Source organism: Coccinella septempunctata, chromosome 2 (assembly GCF_907165205.1).
Source record: "Coccinella septempunctata chromosome 2, icCocSept1.1, whole genome shotgun sequence".
NCBI classification, from domain to species: Eukaryota; Metazoa; Arthropoda; class Insecta; order Coleoptera; family Coccinellidae; genus Coccinella; species Coccinella septempunctata.
Window position 1 is genome coordinate 46,301,275 of NC_058190.1, and position 20,068 is coordinate 46,321,342.

Genomic DNA, 20,068 nt, shown 5'->3' on the forward strand with positions numbered 1-20,068 from the left:
AATTGTTTTTGAAAGTCATTCACACAATCATGTAAAAGTTATTGCAATAAGTTAATATTTGGTTTCGTTTAAGGTCCTTATGAACACATCCTAACAAGATCCTATATACCTGTTAACACATGGACACCCCAGACATCAACCAGTGGCTCATGCTTTGAGGCTTGGAGCATTTATGCATGAAATTTCACGGTAGGCTAGTTTTGAGTATTCTGTTCATTTCAACGATATTTTTAACTCTAGTATGTGTAAAGTCGCGTTTATGTTCCTCTCCATTTTTCGAAGTTTTAATGCTTCTAATGTTGAAACAAGTGTTTTAGTATGTTCTGTTATTCATATCAATATTGGCAAAAAAAAAATTTCAATGATATTTCAACGATATCATGTAAACAGAGGGGTGCAAAGTTGGCAAAATTCAGAAAACAAATTGGTATAACTGAGTATTTCATTGTCATGTTTTCACGATCCCGTTGGAAATCATCAAAAAACCTTATTTGCCAGTATTGAAATAAATGAAAGAACATACTATATGACTTTCTGAACATAATAAGCATTAAAACACAAAATCGAGAGGGGCCTAATGAGAAAACATTTTTTCAAGTCCAGATATGTCGATTCTGGCGAAATAACATACATTTGTTGTTATATAACTTGAAACATTACTAGTAAGCATATATTTTTACATCTAAGAAATGTTTATTCCGAAGTATCATTATAATTTTATGATGAACGGGTAGATATTTACCATTTAGAAATGCTTATATATTGATTGTGGTGCCTTATTTTTCTGTTCAAGAGGGTGTACACCATTTTGATTGTACTTATAGGTGGAGTTAATTTGTTTTGTTTATTACTGCGTATGTATGTGTGTATGTATTCACATTATTTTTGAATATAATTATATTTTCAGATCATTCAAAGTGCATTGCATATCAGAAGGGCGTCATGTGATTAGTATGTTTAGTCTGCATGAATTTACCACAATTTATTATTCTTTCATTTATTTTGTTGCTCCCAAAATTGTGGAGATGTGTATATAGAATATATATATATATATATATATAGATTTGATGTTATGTTAATACATAACAGATTTGTATGTTTTTTTGTGTGAAATGTTTTTTGTATATCCGCAATTAATAAATATTGTTCAGTTTATAATTTGATATTTTGATCAAACCGTAGTACCCAAAACTAACTACAAAACAAACCTAAATAATAATTACTTATTATGAGTTCAACAGAGACAAGTTCTGAGCTGTAGTCAGAATCAATCACAGAATACAAAAATATATTGACGGAAGATATTGTATGTGGCTATAATAATTTATTCAATTTTTTTCCTGTGTTCCAATTTTTTTTTCACGTGAAAATGCACCAATGAAATACATTTTTCTCTGAAAAATTTATATCTAAGGATTATGAAAAAGGCACAGAAGATCTAATTTACACTATCAATTATAGTCACATAATATCTTTCATCGAAAACAAAAATATTGCCAATATACTTTTTCACATGTAGAATACAAACTTATCGTTTATTCAATATAAAAGCATGTATCCTACCTGGAAAAGTAACAATGTTGTTTGACAATAAATCAGGTATCATACAAAATAATCATATATTCAATATAAAGGTACGGCATCGTATATGGAAATATAAAACTTCTAAAATTTAGGTATAATGCAAACTGATCGTTTTTTCAAAGCAAAGAAAAGTATGATATGCCAAAACATACTAAAATTGTTCAGCAATTATCAAGTACAATACAAACTTATCAGTTATTTCACGGCAACATTTATATATTGGAGATATGAATATATTTATTACACAATATGTAATAAGTTTGATGTCAAAAAATATTTTGCTGGCCATAAATGAATATTTGTTATTAGAAAACATAGCAATGTTACTCAGTAAGATATGATTTCATAATATACAACAAACCATTTACTTACAAAATTTTAACATTTCAAATGTTGGGGTGGAACTTACGTAAGTTGGGCCCTATTCAAAGCTGATATTTATTTGTGTTTACCTTATTTTATTGACCACAAACAAACGTTTCTCTCAGTGTATGGGACAAGTCAAATGAGAAATAAAAAATCAATTTTCGGCAACTTATTCTACGATGACAATCATCGAAAATCCTGTAGTAAACTTTTCGCATTTATTCACTCAAACATAAAATTCTCAAATCCCACCACTTTTTTGGGTCTCCCAATAGAAGGAAATTCTTCGTCATCCTCTTCATTCACAATCTTTCTGATTGTGGAAATATTCAGCTGAAATATAAGTCGTTTAGATTCAGATGAAAGATTATATAAATTCACTTACCTTGAATATGTTCGCTACCGTCTGTAGATTTTAGAATATCAGGGTATAACTATTTGAATGAGCTGACTTGAATTCTAAATAGCACTTCCTGAAACCCTGTCTATTTTTTCAATCACTTTCGGCATTTTCGTAATAAAAATTGATATTAGTTGTGGCAACGGCGTTATGACATTAACGTCATTTCATGAGTGCCAACCTTACTCCGTTCTAGTTACAAAAACTTGAGAAGATTATTTCATGGCCAACCGACTGCCAAAATAAATGTGAATGGAGTATAGGTCCGACTCGACTTCTACAATCTGTCAAAATTAGACACTGAAGATCGACCTTTAAAATCCCATAGCCTACTTGACAACGAATTTTTTTGAACTCAAATTAGTTATCACAAAAAATCTCTCATTGACGAAAGACTAATCATGAAAACATACTCATTCAGTAGCCTTTTTGTCCACCTCGTCACAACAGACCGGAAAATCGTCCAGTTAGGAATAATGCCTCACGTAATCTGTCAGATTTCATTCAGAAGGTGGCTTGTTTGTACCTCGTGTCCATTGTGCCAGGCGTGAAGGTGTCCTATTTAGAAAATGGATACATTGTTGACTTTACAATTTCTACGCCGACACGAATGAATGGAATAACATTTCTTTAATTTGCACCGGATATTATATAGAATGTTTGACTTTTTTTCGAACGGTTATTTCCTTGAGCTTTTGTGCACATTTTGTGTTTTTCTTTAGACGAAAGCGGTCTCACGTCAATATTTATGGTATGTTCTTGATAGCTCCCGGAAGAATACGAGAATGAGCATTGTAACCTGAGTTCAGTTTGGTGGGAGCTGACTGTGTTGCATGACCTATGATTTTGATTGAATTATTTACGACCCCCGAGGATATTAGACGATGTGAGTAGATTGTACGATGATGATGGGGGGACATAATCTACCTTAAGATCGCAATGCAATGAAACCCCCTTTAAATACCTACAATCTACACATTACTGGTGATGTAATAGATAATGCATCGAGAAATTTGACAGAGCATCTGTGGGAATGCTCCTTTGTTTCAGTTTAGTCTGGGTGTAACTAACACTGCGACCTTAAGGTCTACTGTAGCCCCCATCTGAGCTGTTCTCATAACTGAGCCATCTACAGCTCCCACCAGCTCCAGAGTTCCAATGAACACCCTGAGAGGGCTTCAAGGAGTCCTCATTCCTCCTATAATTTTGCACAGGGGGGGCATTCTGTAACCAGGTGAACAGAAGTTTCCTCCTTTTTCGCACAGAATCCACACTCGTCTGTTTCCCATCACATGCTTCCTAAGACGACAACGTCCTGTGAGTAAGCCAGCGAGGAGGCTTGCTAAGATCCAAATAGAGGAAGTGGTCCGAATATGAGACCTGCAGTTATTATGGGCTCAATATATTCCCACTAGAGCATGCGTGACAGTTATGAATTCCGTACTGAAACACTTCTATTAGGCTCTCAAACATTTTAGTGTACATGCGCGCCTCGATTGTATTCCTGTAGAAACAGGTGGCGATAAGTTTATTTGTGTATTTACAAAATTGTTTTATGGTGAATGTTTTTGTGGTATTTGTTAAAGTCTATGTTCAAATCTGGATAGTCGATGTGTGAGTATGTTAGAATCGTGACCAGTAGTTGATATTCCAAAATAAAAACTAACCTAAATACTGAATGGAAAAGAAATTATACGCTCTTGAAGAATCACATGGGGATCGAATGTTGGTAATATGGGCCCCTAACGTGGTCCTGTTATGGGATAGAATTTATATTCCAAAGAGTTAGAGAAATCCAGCATCAGCACGCCTAGGAAAACAAGCATCAAACGACAAGTCTTTTCAGAATCAAGAGCTGAGAAGACAACACAACAAAAAAAAAGCACCAAGCAAAAGACAATGAGGTCAGCGATTATGAAGATGGAAGTCACAAGTTTGTCCCATACGATGAGGATATAGATATCGACGAAGATGGAAAATTTCCTGATGACCGTGATACAGCATTCCTATTTCAAACTGTCACCTATCAATTATTCACGAGGGGGCTCATATTACCCGCAGCCTGATCTCTGATCCTGATGTAGATATGTACAGGGTGAGCAAAATTCGTAGTCTACTGAGGGGATCTCGGAAACAATAAGAGCTAGAAGAAAACGGATGACACATTCTCCAGCTCTTTTTTCCTGACTAATCCAAATCTGAAAACAGAATCGGCCTATCAATTTTAGATTTCGAGTTATAAACAAAAATTGAGACTTTGACGGTTCCGAAAAGTTGTCATAACTTTTTTGTCTTTGAAGTTACAGATCTGAAACTTGAACCTTCTTAGGCACTTTCATACGTAGAATCTATCGACAAAAGATTTTTTCCAATTCAAAAATAACAAGTTCAATGAAAGTATGCATTTAAAAAAATGAAAGTTCACCTAATGATTCGACATGAAAAAATATTTTGAGCTCATCAGTGGATTCTACGTAAAAAAGTGCCTGTAGAAGATTCAAGTTTCAGGTTTGTAACTTTAAAGACAAAAAAGTTATGAGAACTTTACGAAATTGTCAAACTCAAAAACGAAGTATCGTAGGAGGCTGTGGTTTTCACCATTCTTTGTTTCTCCGAAAATGAGCTAGGAAATGTGTCATCCGTTTTCTTCTAGCTGCTGTAGTTCTCGAGATCCACCCTGTGCATTAGCTTAATTTTCCACACAAATCCCACCTTAAAGTTAAATTTTTTTGATAATGCCAATTTTTATATACCATAGGTAAACCTCTGCAGTGTGTCATTTATTGGATATTTACGCTTAAGATCCCAAGATTCATATGAGGACCACTTCCTCTACCAATCTTTACCACGGCTGATTTTTATATTTTTCTAAAAAAAAATTGTCCTCTATGCCCCAATCCTACTACCGAATATGAATAATTACATTCCTTCGTCATTCTGAGGATTCTTTCCATGAAAAACACGTTTTTTCTTCCCAAAATCCCGACGAATAATTTCAGTGACCATCGAACCGGAAACGTATCTGTCAAAACGATTTTTGTTTTATGCAAAAAAAAATAAGCTCCGACTGTCAACATGCGCAACTCGAGCGATATTTTCTGCCTGAAAGAGGCCAAGGCCGGCGAGAACGACGGCAGCATGATATTTTCGGTGAACGGGGCCCGATCTGTGCGTATCAACAGAAGGAGCAGCAACCCCATGGACGGTTTCCAGTACGGATCCAACTCCTCCAGCGAAGGGGGCACCTTCAGGAGTCGCAGCGAGATCCTGAAGACCGACTCGGAGGAGCTGAACGCCGACAGCTCGAAGATACCCGTGGAGTGCGACGAGGACTCCCCGAGAAGCGAGGAGGAGGACTTGCCCATCGAACCCAAGACGTCCAGGTCTTCCGACGAGGTGAACACGTTCGTTAAGCTCGATAGGAACGAGGCGGACGCCAACGTTTCTTCGATCAAGAGGAATATTTTGACTGGGGAGGGCATGGAGGTGAAAGACAGCAATCCGATGAAGAAGAAGGTTAATAATACATGGACCAGATAAGGATCAGTGTGGTGGTATATTTTATATTTCGAATTTTTGTTTTAAACTCTACCACGAAATAAAGTTATTCAAATTACTCGAACGTTGGGAATGATTCTATATTCACCTACTTGAAGATGTTTTTCGATTGCGAAGCACTGGAAGAATTGGCAAAATATTGTTTGAAATGAGTATTATAATTTTGCAAATATCTTGTTGGAAGATGTTACATTCATTTTTCTTATAGAGAATAAAATCATTGTTGTAAAAGGGGATCAGCACATATTTATTCTTTTAATAAATATTTTTTTTGAGCTCTTGTGGTAGGGTGATAGAACTTTCACGTAATGTTTCCTCCATAGCAATTATGGACTAAACACGCATTTAGAGATAGGGTGGAGGGGAACTGAGGTAAGAGGAATAGTTTAACAAGGCACAATACATGACAATAAGCTTTGACAAATTGCCTGCTACAAACGGATTTGCTAGTCTCCTCGATGGGGAAATTCACGATTACACCACGGCCAAACGACTGATGATAACGTGGCTTTCGAGATTTATTACTAGTAGAGTTGCTCTTTTAAAGTACGTATCACATTAATATTCAAGATGATTTTTCTCGGAGAAACGCGTGTCCAAAGTTGACCTTCGAAAAATTCCCATAAGATGGGGTCAGTTAAAACTTCCTCAAGATCGAACGGTTATTCCGAGATGGAAGAAAATCTCAGATTCATTACTAGAAGAGTTGCTCTTTCAGAATATGCATCACGTTTAGATCTACAATAATTTTCCTTGAAGATGAATTAGTCTAAAGATGACCTTCGAAAAATTCCCAAAAAGTTGGGTTCAGTTAAAACTTCCTCAAGATCGAACGGTTATTCCGAGATGGATGAAATTCTCAGATTCCTTACTAGAAGAGTTGCTCTTTTAGAATATGTATCACGTTTAGATCTACGATAATTTTCCTGGAAGATAAGTTACTCTAAAGATGACCTCCGAAAAATTCCCAAAAAGTTGGATTCAGTTAAAACTTCCTCAAAATCGAACGGCTGTGCCGAAATGGATGAAATTCTCAGATTTATTACTAGAAAAGTTGCTCTTTCAGAATATGTATCACGTTTAGATCTACGATGATTTTCCTGGAAGATAAATTACTCTAAAAATGACCTCCGAAAAATTCCCAAAAAGTTGGATTCAGTTAAAACTTCCTCAAGATCGAACGGTTATGCCGAGATGGATGAAATTCTCTTATTCATTTCTAGAAGAGTTGCTCTTTCAGAATATGTATTACGTTTAGATCTACGATAGTTTTCCTGAAAGATAAATTACTCTAAAGATGACCTTCGAAAAATTCCCAAAAAGTTGGATTCAGTTGAAACGTCCTCAAGATCGAACGGTTATGCCGAGATAGATAAAATTCTCAGATTTATTACTAGAATATATCCTTCTATTTCTCTTTTACTGTCCATCAGTGTAAGCCTTAGATTATTAATATCAATGGAACATGGCTCTCTTTGCAGTGGTGGAATAGACGGTGGCCCAGAAGCCATTCGACCTGTGATAAGCTGATGTAATGATTTCGTATGACGTTTAGCAAAATTAGGGGCGTACGGTGATTTCATGGGGCTTTGTGATACTGACACCTGGACTGCCCTCTGAATGTCTTGTGTATTCCCCACTGTATTCATCCAATGTTGACTTTTTCTTCCGCTGGTCGATCCACAAAAGCAATTGTAGAATTTGTAGGCGATCAAGGCTTTATTATAAGGTCCGAGTTGAATTATTGCGAGTTTGCTGTACGAGCTTGTATACAAATGTTTTCTTTGTTGTTAACATCCTGAAATGTGATAAATCTGAAATTGAGTGTGGGATATTATTTCCGGAGGGTTGGAGACTGTAGTGAGAGGAATTTGTGGAGCTCTGAAATCGGTTCCTTTAAATAATGAAGAGCTAGTAGAAAAACGCACAAATTTTTGTCAAAAAATTCTCAATTAATTTTGAATTACTCAACTCTTCACGTATAATTGAGTTTACTTGTCGAAAATGATAATCATTACGTGCTCGTTGAATATTTCACTATAGTGCATAATCTTCGTGTATTTTTTTAATGATTTTCACTATTCACTATTATGTAATAACGGTTTTCAGAAAAACTAAACAACACTGTCAATTTTCAGAAATAGCGAATGTTTGTCAGCGAGGCAAATGTAGAGAATTTCGAGCTCAGTTTTCCAACGGGTCCAGTACGAAAGAAAAGTCGAATTACGAATGACATCGATAAAAACAACAATATTTGAGTATTTTGTTGACAGGTGGGCCCGTAGATCTAACAAATTTAATCTTAAATTCAAATTTGAACAGATCAAACGCACTGCGCGCGATAGGCCAATATTTAGTTATTTGCCCGAGCATACAACTTGTTGACTGCGTAAATACACGGGGCTATTGTTTCCTTTTTTTTTATATAAATTTACCATAGACTGGTTAACAGGTTTCCCTGTTTATGTTTCCTCGATTTGCGGATCAACAGCATCCCTTATTCCCGTCCGTTCGCCCCAGTTTTTATTTTTCGAAGTCATCAACAGATCGTACGATACTTGCCTTGATACGATGTAAATAGGGGTGGGAGACCCGGACCTAAAGCGCGGCCAGATATCAGGGGCAGCAAATCAAAATTCCCTGATGATGAATAAATAATTCAAAGTACCTAGTGACTAAAAATTATTTGACTAAATTCAACATTCTGCATGACCAAGGGCCTATGGTGACTAAGACAGTGTTCGATATTTGAAATTTTGGCATGAAAATATAGGTTTCCGAACACGCTGGATCTATTGCGAGCAATTTCAAAAGCCTATCTCTCTTCGTTTAGATTTTCATCTCGGAAATGGCATTTTTCAAAAATTGCAATTTTCAATCTGCGATATCTTCTGTTATATTCGTCTGATCGAATTGGGATTTCCGGTTATATAATCAGCGTTGCCTAGGCTTCCACCCTAGCACAAAAACTCGATTTCGAAAATCTCGATTTTTTGGGTCAAAAATGAGCAAGGGGTTAGACCCCCCTAAAATGACATATTTGCTACTCTGTTTGAAAATAAGGATGTTTCATTACTATCCTAGGATATGGAGTGCATAGAATTTGATTTGAAGATTCTAGAAAACCAAACAGTTGATGATTCAATAGAGAATTGCACTCCAGAGAGCTCCTCGAAGTCAACTCGAAAATGAAAAATGGAAAAACGAAAAAAATTATTTTCTCCTAAACAGGGCCAGATATTTGAAATTTTGGTATGAAAATATAGGTTCTCGAACACGCTGAATCTATTGCGAGAATTTTCGAAAGCCTATCCTTTCTCGTTTAGATTTTCATCTTGGAAATGGCATTTTTCAAAATTTTGCAAATTTCAATCTGCGATATCTCCTGTTATATTCGTCTGATCGAATTGGGATTTCCGGTTATATAATCAGCGTTGACTAGGCTTCCACCCTAGCATAAAAACTCGATTTCGAAAATCTCGATTTTTTGGGTCAAAAATGAGCAAGGGGTTAGACCCCCCTAAAATGACATATTTGCTACTCTGTCTGAAAATAAGGATGTTCCATTACTATCCTAGGATATGGAGTGCATAGAATTTGATTTGAAGATTCTAGAAAACCAAACAGTTGATGATTCAATAGAGAATTGCACTCCAGAGAGCTCTTCGAAGTCAACTCGAAAATGAAAAGTGGAAAAACAAAAAAAAATTATTTTCTCCTAAACAGGGCCAGATATTTGAAATTTTGGTATGAAAATATAGGTTCTCGAACACGCTGAATCTATTGCGAGTATTTTCGAAAGCCTATCCTTCCTCGTTTAGATTTTCATCTTGGAAATGGCATTTTTCAAAATTTTGCAAATTTCAATCTGCGATATCTCCTGTTATATTCGTCTGATCGAATTGGGATTTCCGGTTATATAATCAGCGTTGCCTAGGCTTCCACCCTAGCACAAAAACTCGATTTTGAAAATCTCGATTTTTTGGGTCAAAAATGAGCAAGGGGTTAGACCCCCCTAAAATGACATATTTGCTACTCTGTCTGAAAATAAGGATGTTCCATTACTATCCTAGGATATGGAGTGCATAGAATTTGATTTGAAGATTCTAGAAAACCAAACAGTTGATGATTCAATAGAGAATTGCACTCCAGAGAGCTCCTCGAAGTCAACTCGAAAATGAAAAGTGGAAAAACGAAAAAAATTTTTTTCACCTAAACAGGTCCAGATATTTGAAATTTTGGTACGAAAATATAGGTTCTCGAACACGCTGAATCTATTGCGAGTATTTTCGAAAGCCTATCCTTCCTCGTTTAGATTTTCATCTTGGAAATGGCATTTTTCAAAATTTTGCAAATTTCAATCTGCGATATCTCCTGTTATATTCGTCTGATCGAATTGGGATTTCCGGTTATATAATCAGCGTTGCCTAGGCTTCCACCCTAGCATAAAAACTCGATTTCGAAAATCTCGATTTTTTGGGTCAAAAATGAGCAAGGGGTTAGACCCCCCTAAAATGACATATTTGCTACTCTGTCTGAAAATAAGGATGTTCCATTACTATCCTAGGATATGGAGTGCATAGAATTTGATTTGAAGATTCTAGAAAACCAAACAGTTGATGATTCAATAGAGAATTGCACTCCAGAGAGCTCTTGAAAGTCAACTCGAAAATGAAAAGTGGAAAAACAAAAAAAATTATTTTCTCCTAAACGGGGCCAGATATTTGAAATTTTGGTATGAAAATATAGGTTCTCGAACACGCTGAATCTATTGCGAGAATTTTCGAAAGCCTATCCTTTCTCGTTTAGATTTTCATCTTGGAAATGGCATTTTTCAAAATTTTGCAAATTTCAATCTGCGATATCTCCTGTTATATTCGTCTGATCGAATTGGGATTTCCGGTTATATAATCAGCGTTGACTAGGCTTCCACCCTAGCATAAAAACTCGATTTCGAAAATCTCGATTTTTTGGGTCAAAAATGAGCAAGGGGTTAGACCCCCCTAAAATGACATATTTGCTACTCTGTCTGAAAATAAGGATGTTCCATTACTATCCTAGGATATGGAGTGCATAGAATTTGATTTGAAGATTCTAGAAAACCAAACAGTTGATGATTCAATAGAGAATTGCACTCCAGAGAGCTCCTCGAAGTCAACTCGAAAATGAAAAGTGGAAAAACGAAAAAAATTTTTTTCACCTAAACAGGTCCAGATATTTGAAATTTTGGTATGAAAATATAGGTTCTCGAACACGCTGAATCTATTGCGAGTATTTTCTAAAGCCTATCCTTCCTCGTTTAGATTTTCATCTTGGAAATGGCATTTTTCAAAATTTTGCAAATTTCAATCTGCGATATCTCCTGTTATATTCGTCTGATCGAATTGGGATTTCCGGTTATATAATCAGCGTTGCCTAGGCTTCCACCCTAGCATAAAAACTCGATTTCGAAAATCTCGATTTTTTGGGTCAAAAATGAGCAAGGGGTTAGACCCCCCTAAAATGACATATTTGCTACTCTGTCTGAAAATAAGGATGTTCCATTACTATCCTAGGATATGGAGTGCATAGAATTTGATTTGAAGATTCTAGAAAACCAAACAGTTGATGATTCAATAGAGAATTGCACTCCAGAGAGCTCTTGAAAGTCAACTCGAAAATGAAAAGTGGAAAAACAAAAAAAATTATTTTCTCCTAAACGGGGCCAGATATTTGAAATTTTGGTATGAAAATATAGGTTCTCGAACACGCTGAATCTATTGCGAGAATTTTCGAAAGCCTATCCTTTCTCGTTTAGATTTTCATCTTGGAAATGGCATTTTTCAAAATTTTGCAAATTTCAATCTGCGATATCTCCTGTTATATTCGTCTGATCGAATTGGGATTTCCGGTTATATAATCAGCGTTGACTAGGCTTCCACCCTAGCATAAAAACTCGATTTCGAAAATCTCGATTTTTTGGGTCAAAAATGAGCAAGGGGTTAGACCCCCCTAAAATGACATATTTGCTACTCTGTCTGAAAATAAGGATGTTCCATTACTATCCTAGGATATGGAGTGCATAGAATTTGATTTGAAGATTCTAGAAAACCAAACAGTTGATGATTCAATAGAGAATTGCACTCCAGAGAGCTCCTCGAAGTCAACTCGAAAATGAAAAGTGGAAAAACGAAAAAAATTATTTTCTCCTAAACAGGGCCAGATATTTGAAATTTTGGTATGAAAATATAGGTTCTCGAACACGCTGAATCTATTGCGAGTATTTTCGAAAGCCTATCCTTCCTCGTTTAGATTTTCATCTTGGAAATGGCATTTTTCAAAATTTTGCAAATTTCAATCTGCGATATCTCCTGTTATATTCGTCTGATCGAATTGGGATTTCCGGTTATATAATCAGCGTTGCCTAGGCTTCCACCCTAGCATAAAAACTCGATTTCGAAAATCTCGATTTTTTGGGTCAAAAATGAGCAAGGGGTTAGACCCCCCTAAAATGACATATTTGCTACTCTGTCTGAAAATAAGGATGTTCCATTACTATCCTAGGATATGGAGTGCATAGAATTTGATTTGAAGATTCTAGAAAACCAAACAGTTGATGATTCAATAGAGAATTGCACTCCAGAGAGCTCTTGAAAGTCAACTCGAAAATGAAAAGTGGAAAAACAAAAAAAATTATTTTCTCCTAAACGGGGCCAGATATTTGAAATTTTGGTATGAAAATATAGGTTCTCGAACACGCTGAATCTATTGCGAGTAGTTTCGAAAGCCTATCCTTCCTCGTTTAGATTTTTATCTTGGAAATGGCATTTTTCAAAATTTTGCAAATTTCAATCTGCGATATCTCCTGTTATATTCGTCTGATCGAATTGGGATTTCCGGTTATATAATCAGCGTTGACTAGGCTTCCACCCTAGCATAAAAACTCGATTCCGAAAATCTCGATTTTTTGGGTCAAAAATGAGCAAGGGGTTAGACCCCCCTAAAATGACATATTTGCTACTCTGTCTGAAAATAAGGATGTTCCATTACTATCCTAGGATATGGAGTGCATAGAATTTGATTTGAAGATTCTAGAAAACCAAACAGTTGATGATTCAATAGAGAATTGCACTCCAGAGAACTCCTCGAAGTCAACTCGAAAATGAAAAGTGGAAAAACGAAAAAAATTATTTTCTCCTAAACAGGGCCAGATATTTGAAATTTTGGTATGAAAATATAGGTTCTCGAACACGCTGAATCTATTGCGAGTATTTTCGAAAGCCTATCCTTCCTCGTTTAGATTTTCATCTTGGAAATGGCATTTTTCAAAATTTTGCAAATTTCAATCTGCGATATCTCCTGTTATATTCGTCTGATCGAATTGGGATTTCCGGTTATATAATCAGCGTTGCCTAGGCTTCCACCCTAGCATAAAAACTCGATTTCGAAAATCTCGATTTTTTGGGTCAAAAATGAGCAAGGGGTTAGACCCCCCTAAAATGACATATTTGCTACTCTGTCTGAAAATAAGGATGTTCCATTACTATCCTAGGATATGGAGTGCATAGAATTTGATTTGAAGATTCTAGAAAACCAAACAGTTGATGATTCAATAGAGAATTGCACTCCAGAGAGCTCTTCGAAGTCAACTCGAAAATGAAAAGTGGAAAAACAAAAAAAAATTATTTTCTCCTAAACAGGGCCAGATATTTGAAATTTTGGTATGAAAATATAGGTTCTCGAACACGCTGAATCTATTGCGAGTATTTTCTAAAGCCTATCCTTCCTCGTTTAGATTTTCATCTTGGAAATGGCATTTTTCAAAATTTTGCAAATTTCAATCTGCGATATCTCCTGTTATATTCGTCTGATCGAATTGGGATTTCCGGTTATATAATCAGCGTTGCCTAGGCTTCCACCCTAGCACAAAAACTCGATTTTGAAAATCTCGATTTTTTGGGTCAAAAATGAGCAAGGGGTTAGACCCCCCTAAAATGACATATTTGCTACTCTGTCTGAAAATAAGGATGTTCCATTACTATCCTAGGATATGGAGTGCATAGAATTTGATTTGAAGATTCTAGAAAACCAAACAGTTGATGATTCAATAGAGAATTGCACTCCAGAGAGCTCCTCGAAGTCAACTCGAAAATGAAAAGTGGAAAAACGAAAAAAATTTTTTTCACCTAAACAGGTCCAGATATTTGAAATTTTGGTATGAAAATATAGGTTCTCGAACACGCTGAATCTATTGCGAGTGTTTTCGAAAGCCTATCCTTCCTCGTTTAGATTTTCATCTTGGAAATGGCATTTTTCAAAATTTTGCAAATTTCAATCTGCGATATCTCCTGTTATATTCGTCTGATCGAATTGGGATTTCCGGTTATATAATCAGCGTTGCCTAGGCTTCCACCCCAGCATAAAAACTCGATTTCGAAAATCTCGATTTTTTGGGTCAAAAATGAGCAAGGGGTTAGACCCCCCTAAAATGACATATTTGCTACTCTGTCTGAAAATAAGGATGTTCCATTACTATCCTAGGATATGGAGTGCATAGAATTTGATTTGAAGATTCTAGAAAACCAAACAGTTGATGATTCAATAGAGAATTGCACTCCAGAGAGCTCTTGAAAGTCAACTCGAAAATGAAAAGTGGAAAAACAAAAAAAATTATTTTCTCCTAAACGGGGCCAGATATTTGAAATTTTGGTATGAAAATATAGGTTCTCGAACACGCTGAATCTATTGCGAGAATTTTCGAAAGCCTATCCTTTCTCGTTTAGATTTTAATCTTGGAAATGGCATTTTTCAAAATTTTGCAAATTTCAATCTGCGATATCTCCTGTTATATTCGTCTGATCGAATTGGGATTTCCGGTTATATAATCAGCGTTGACTAGGCTTCCACCCTAGCATAAAAACTCGATTTCGAAAATCTCGATTTTTTGGGTCAAAAATGAGCAAGGGGTTAGACCCCCCTAAAATGACATATTTGCTACTCTGTCTGAAAATAAGGATGTTCCATTACTATCCTAGGATATGGAGTGCATAGAATTTGATTTGAAGATTCTAGAAAACCAAACAGTTGATGATTCAATAGAGAATTGCACTCCAGAGAGCTCCTCGAAGTCAACTCGAAAATGAAAAGTGGAAAAACGAAAAAAATTATTTTCTCCTAAACAGGGCCAGATATTTGAAATTTTGGTATGAAAATATAGGTTCTCGAACACGCTGAATCTATTGCGAGTATTTTCGAAAGCCTATCCTTCCTCGTTTAGATTTTCATCTTGGAAATGGCATTTTTCAAAATTTTGCAAATTTCAATCTGCGATATCTCCTGTTATATTCGTCTGATCGAATTGGGATTTCCGGTTATATAATCAGCGTTGCCTAGGCTTCCACCCTAGCATAAAAACTCGATTTCGAAAATCTCGATTTTTTGGGTCAAAAATGAGCAAGGGGTTAGACCCCCCCTAAAATGACATATTTGCTACTCTGTCTGAAAATAAGGATGTTCCATTACTATCCTAGGATATGGAGTGCATAGAATTTGATTTGAAGATTCTAGAAAACCAAACAGTTGATGATTCAATAGAGAATTGCACTCCAGAGAGCTCTTGAAAGTCAACTCGAAAATGAAAAGTGGAAAAACAAAAAAAATTATTTTCTCCTAAACGGGGCCAGATATTTGAAATTTTGGTATGAAAATATAGGTTCTCGAACACGCTGAATCTATTGCGAGTAGTTTCGAAAGCCTATCCTTCCTCGTTTAGATTTTCATCTTGGAAATGGCATTTTTCAAAATTTTGCAAATTTCAATCTGCGATATCTCCTGTTATATTCGTCTGATCGAATTGGGATTTCCGGTTATATAATCAGCGTTGACTAGGCTTCCACCCTAGCATAAAAACTCGATTTCGAAAATCTCGATTTTTTGGGTCAAAAATGAGCAAGGGGTTAGACCCCCCTAAAATGACATATTTGCTACTCTGTCTGAAAATAAGGATGTTCCATTACTATCCTAGGATATGGAGTGCATAGAATTTGATTTGAAGATTCTAGAAAACCAAACAGTTGATGATTCAATAGAGAATTGCACTCCAGAGAGCTCTTCGAAGTCAACTCGAAAATGAAAAGTGGAAAAACAAAAAAAAGTTATTTTCTCCTAAACAGGGCCAGATATTTGAAATTTTGGTATGAAAATATAGGTTCTCGAACACGCTGAATCTATTGCGAGTATTTTCGAAAGCCTATCCTTCCTCGTTTAGATTTTCATCTTGGAAATGGCATTTTTCAAAATTTTGCAAATTTCAATCTGCGATATCTCCTGTTATATTCGTCTGATCGAATTGGGATTTCCGGTTATATAATCAGCGTTGCCTAGGCTTCCACCCTAGCATAAAAACTCGATTTCGAAAATCTCGATTTTTTGGGTCAAAAATGAGCAAGGGGTTAGACCCCCCCTAAAATGACATATTTGCTACTCTGTCTGAAAATAAGGATGTTCCATTACTATCCTAGGATATGGAGTGCATAGAATTTGATTTGAAGATTCTAGAAAACCAAACAGTTGATGATTCAATAGAGAATTGCACTCCAGAGAGCTCTTGAAAGTCAACTCGAAAATGAAAAGTGGAAAAACAAAAAAAATTATTTTCTCCTAAACGGGGCCAGATATTTGAAATTTTGGTATGAAAATATAGGTTCTCGAACACGCTGAATCTATTGCGAGTAGTTTCGAAAGCCTATCCTTCCTCGTTTAGATTTTCATCTTGGAAATGGCATTTTTCAAAATTTTGCAAATTTCAATCTGCGATATCTCCTGTTATATTCGTCTGATCGAATTGGGATTTCCGGTTATATAATCAGCGTTGACTAGGCTTCCACCCTAGCATAAAAACTCGATTTCGAAAATCTCGATTTTTTGGGTCAAAAATGAGCAAGGGGTTAGACCCCCCTAAAATGACATATTTGCTACTCTGTCTGAAAATAAGGATGTTCCATTACTATCCTAGGATATGGAGTGCATAGAATTTGATTTGAAGATTCTAGAAAACCAAACAGTTGATGATTCAATAGAGAATTGCACTCCAGAGAGCTCTTCGAAGTCAACTCGAAAATGAAAAGTGGAAAAACAAAAAAAAATTATTTTCTCCTAAACAGGGCCAGATATTTGAAATTTTGGTATGAAAATATAGGTTCTCGAACACGCTGAATCTATTGCGAGTATTTTCGAAAGCCTATCCTTCCTCGTTTAGATTTTCATCTTGGAAATGGCATTTTTCAAAATTTTGCAAATTTCAATCTGCGATATCTCCTGTTATATTCGTCTGATCGAATTGGGATTTCCGGTTATATAATCAGCGTTGCCTAGGCTTCCACCCTAGCACAAAAACTCGATTTTGAAAATCTCGATTTTTTGGGTCAAAAATGAGCAAGGGGTTAGACCCCCCTAAAATGACATATTTGCTACTCTGTCTGAAAATAAGGATGTTCCATTACTATCCTAGGATATGGAGTGCATAGAATTTGATTTGAAGATTCTAGAAAACCAAACAGTTGATGATTCAATAGAGAATTGCACTCCAGAGAGCTCCTCGAAGTCAACTCGAAAATGAAAAGTGGAAAAACGAAAAAAATTTTTTTCACCTAAACAGGTCCAGATATTTGAAATTTTGGTATGAAAATATAGGTTCTCGAACACGCTGAATCTATTCTAGAAAACGAAACAGTTGATGTTTCAATAGAGAATTGCACTCAAGAGAGCTCATCGAAGTCAATTCGAAAATGAAAAGTGGAAAAACAAAAAAAATTATTTTCTCATAAACTGGGCCGGATATTTGAAATTTTGGCATGAAAATATAGGTTTTCGAACACGCTGAATCTATTGCAAGCAATTTCGAGAGCCTATCTCTCTTCGTTTAGATTTTCATCTCGGAAATGGCATTTTTCAAAAATTGCAATTTTCAATCTGCGATATCTCCTGTTATATTAGTCTGATCCAATTAGGATTTCCGGTTTTATAATCAGCATTGCCAAGGCTTCCACCCAAGCATAGAAACACGATTTCGAAAATCTCGATTTTTTGGGTCAAAAATGAGCAAAGGGTTAGACCCCCCTAAAATGACGTATTTGTTACTCTGTCGGAAAGTCAGGATGTTCTATTACTGTCTTAGGATATAAAATGCAAAGAATATGTTTTGAAGATTCTAGAAAACCAAACAGTTGATGATTTAATAGAGAATTGCACTCCAGAGAGCTCAACGAAGTCAACTCGAATATGAAAAGTGGAAAAACAAAAATAGTTATTTTCCTATCAAGTGCGGAAAGTGATACTTGCCCGCACGAAACTGCCGTTGCCCGAACGATGCGAAGCAGAGTTCGGGTAAGCAGTTGAGTGCGGGCAAGACACTTTACGCAAGAGTTAGGAACAATATTTTTTCTACAAGCGCTTGAAATATATAAATATGTATATCCATTTCACGAAACAGATCATATCTCATTTGATTAATTCATATATAATGACAGACGTAATTCTGCATGTCATTACTATGGGTTTCTCATCGTTGACGTTCTGTGCATAGAAACATGATTGAATTTAATTTATTCTATAAGATTTGCGTGCGGGAAAAACCCCTGCTAATCCATTCCCGCACGCAAATGCGTGCGGGAAAGAAATAGCAGGCGTTTTTCCCGCACGTTTTGGGAAAGTGACTCTTTGCAACTTGGAATGCGTGCGGGAAAAAGGTTGAACGCGCACGCTTGTAGAAAAAAATATTTTCTCCTAAACTGGGCCGGATATTTGAAATTTTGGCATGAAAATATAGGTTTTCGAACACGCGGAATCTATTGCAAGCAATTTCGAGAGCCTATCCCTCTTCGTTTAGATTTTCATCTCGGAAATGGCATTTTTAAACAATTGGGAATTTCACTTGTGAATTCGTCAAGACCGAACGGCTGTGCCGAAATGGATGAAATTCTCAGATTTATTACTAGAAGAGTTGCTCTTTCAGAAAATGTTTCACGTTTGGATTTACCATAATTTTCCTGGAAGATAAATTTCTCTAAAGATGACCTTCGAAAAACTCCCAAAAAGTTGGGTTCAGATAAAACTTCCTTAAGATCGAATGGTTTTGCCAAGATGGATGAAATTCTCAGATTTATTACTAGAAGAGTTGCTCTTCCAGAATATGTATCACGATTAGGCCTACGATAATTTTCCTTTAAGATAATCGAAAAATTCCCAAAAAGTTGGGTTCAGTTAAAACTTCCACAAGATGAATTATTTTTTTGAGGTGACAAGTCAGCAGCTCTGATAAACTGCATAGATGCACATTGTGAACCTGTTTTTCGGAGAATTCTAGTTTTTTCGATCAAAATTCAATCGTATCGCCACTCAGGAATCAGGAGACATTTTGTGAACTTCCCTCTAATTATTCTTCCATTATTATCATCGAAAAAGTAGGTTCACTTTGGCCAACTGCGAATCATAGATTGCGAAATGCTACCTGCCATGATAACCCAATAAATAAAAAAAAAGATTTTAGTTCCACGAAATCACAATGGCAGAACAATACCGTGGGTTCCATTGTACCGACCTAAACAGTTTCATTCATGACATCGATACAGGGGTGTACAGGAAGTAGGACTTTATTGTGAAACCATAACAAACGTTTCTGGCTTGTACGTTTACCCTACTAAGCTGCGTAACAAATTTTAAGACGGCATTTCGAATTCATGAAATATTCGCAAATATATCATCGAGTATTAGCAAACAGTCGAATGGTTGTAACAATCTCTGAAAGGTTGCTATTGAAATATTGACTATAGATTGGGTAAACGCAGAGTCGGATATAGATGTGACAAATAAGGTCCATTGGGTAGTGCATCTTTATATCTCCTGTATCAAATTTTTTTAAGAAAGAACAGAAGAAATTAATTGAAAGATAATAAATTCCTTTGAGAGAATAATAGCTATGATATAAATTATGATAATATAATTATATCCGTTCATTTTTTTCGGAAATAATCTGTGAGCCTTAGCCTCATTGAATGTAAAAGCAAAAAAGTACCTTGGACCCTGTAGAGTACCTCTAACAAAAATTAGACCTGTATATAGGGGGAATTGTCTAGGACAGCCTTTCAGAATAGTAAAAAAAAACGATCATTGTACATTCTCGAG

General features: G+C 35.9%; 1 protein-coding gene and 1 long non-coding RNA gene across 2 annotated transcripts; both read left to right on the forward strand.

The window, feature by feature from the left end:
* LOC123307783 lies at positions 1-1,158 on the forward strand. Its single transcript, XR_006537009.1, has 2 exons — positions 1-189; positions 908-1,158. It is a non-coding gene; the product is annotated as an uncharacterized LOC123307783 (long non-coding RNA).
* A 4,209-nt stretch (positions 1,159-5,367) lies between these two features.
* LOC123307698 lies at positions 5,368-6,142 on the forward strand. The gene has a single exon (XM_044890104.1). It carries the CDS (start codon positions 5,426-5,428, stop codon positions 5,888-5,890), a length of 465 nt encoding a protein of 154 aa, XP_044746039.1. The 5' UTR covers positions 5,368-5,425; the 3' UTR covers positions 5,891-6,142.
* The last annotated feature ends 13,926 nt before the right edge of the window (positions 6,143-20,068 follow it).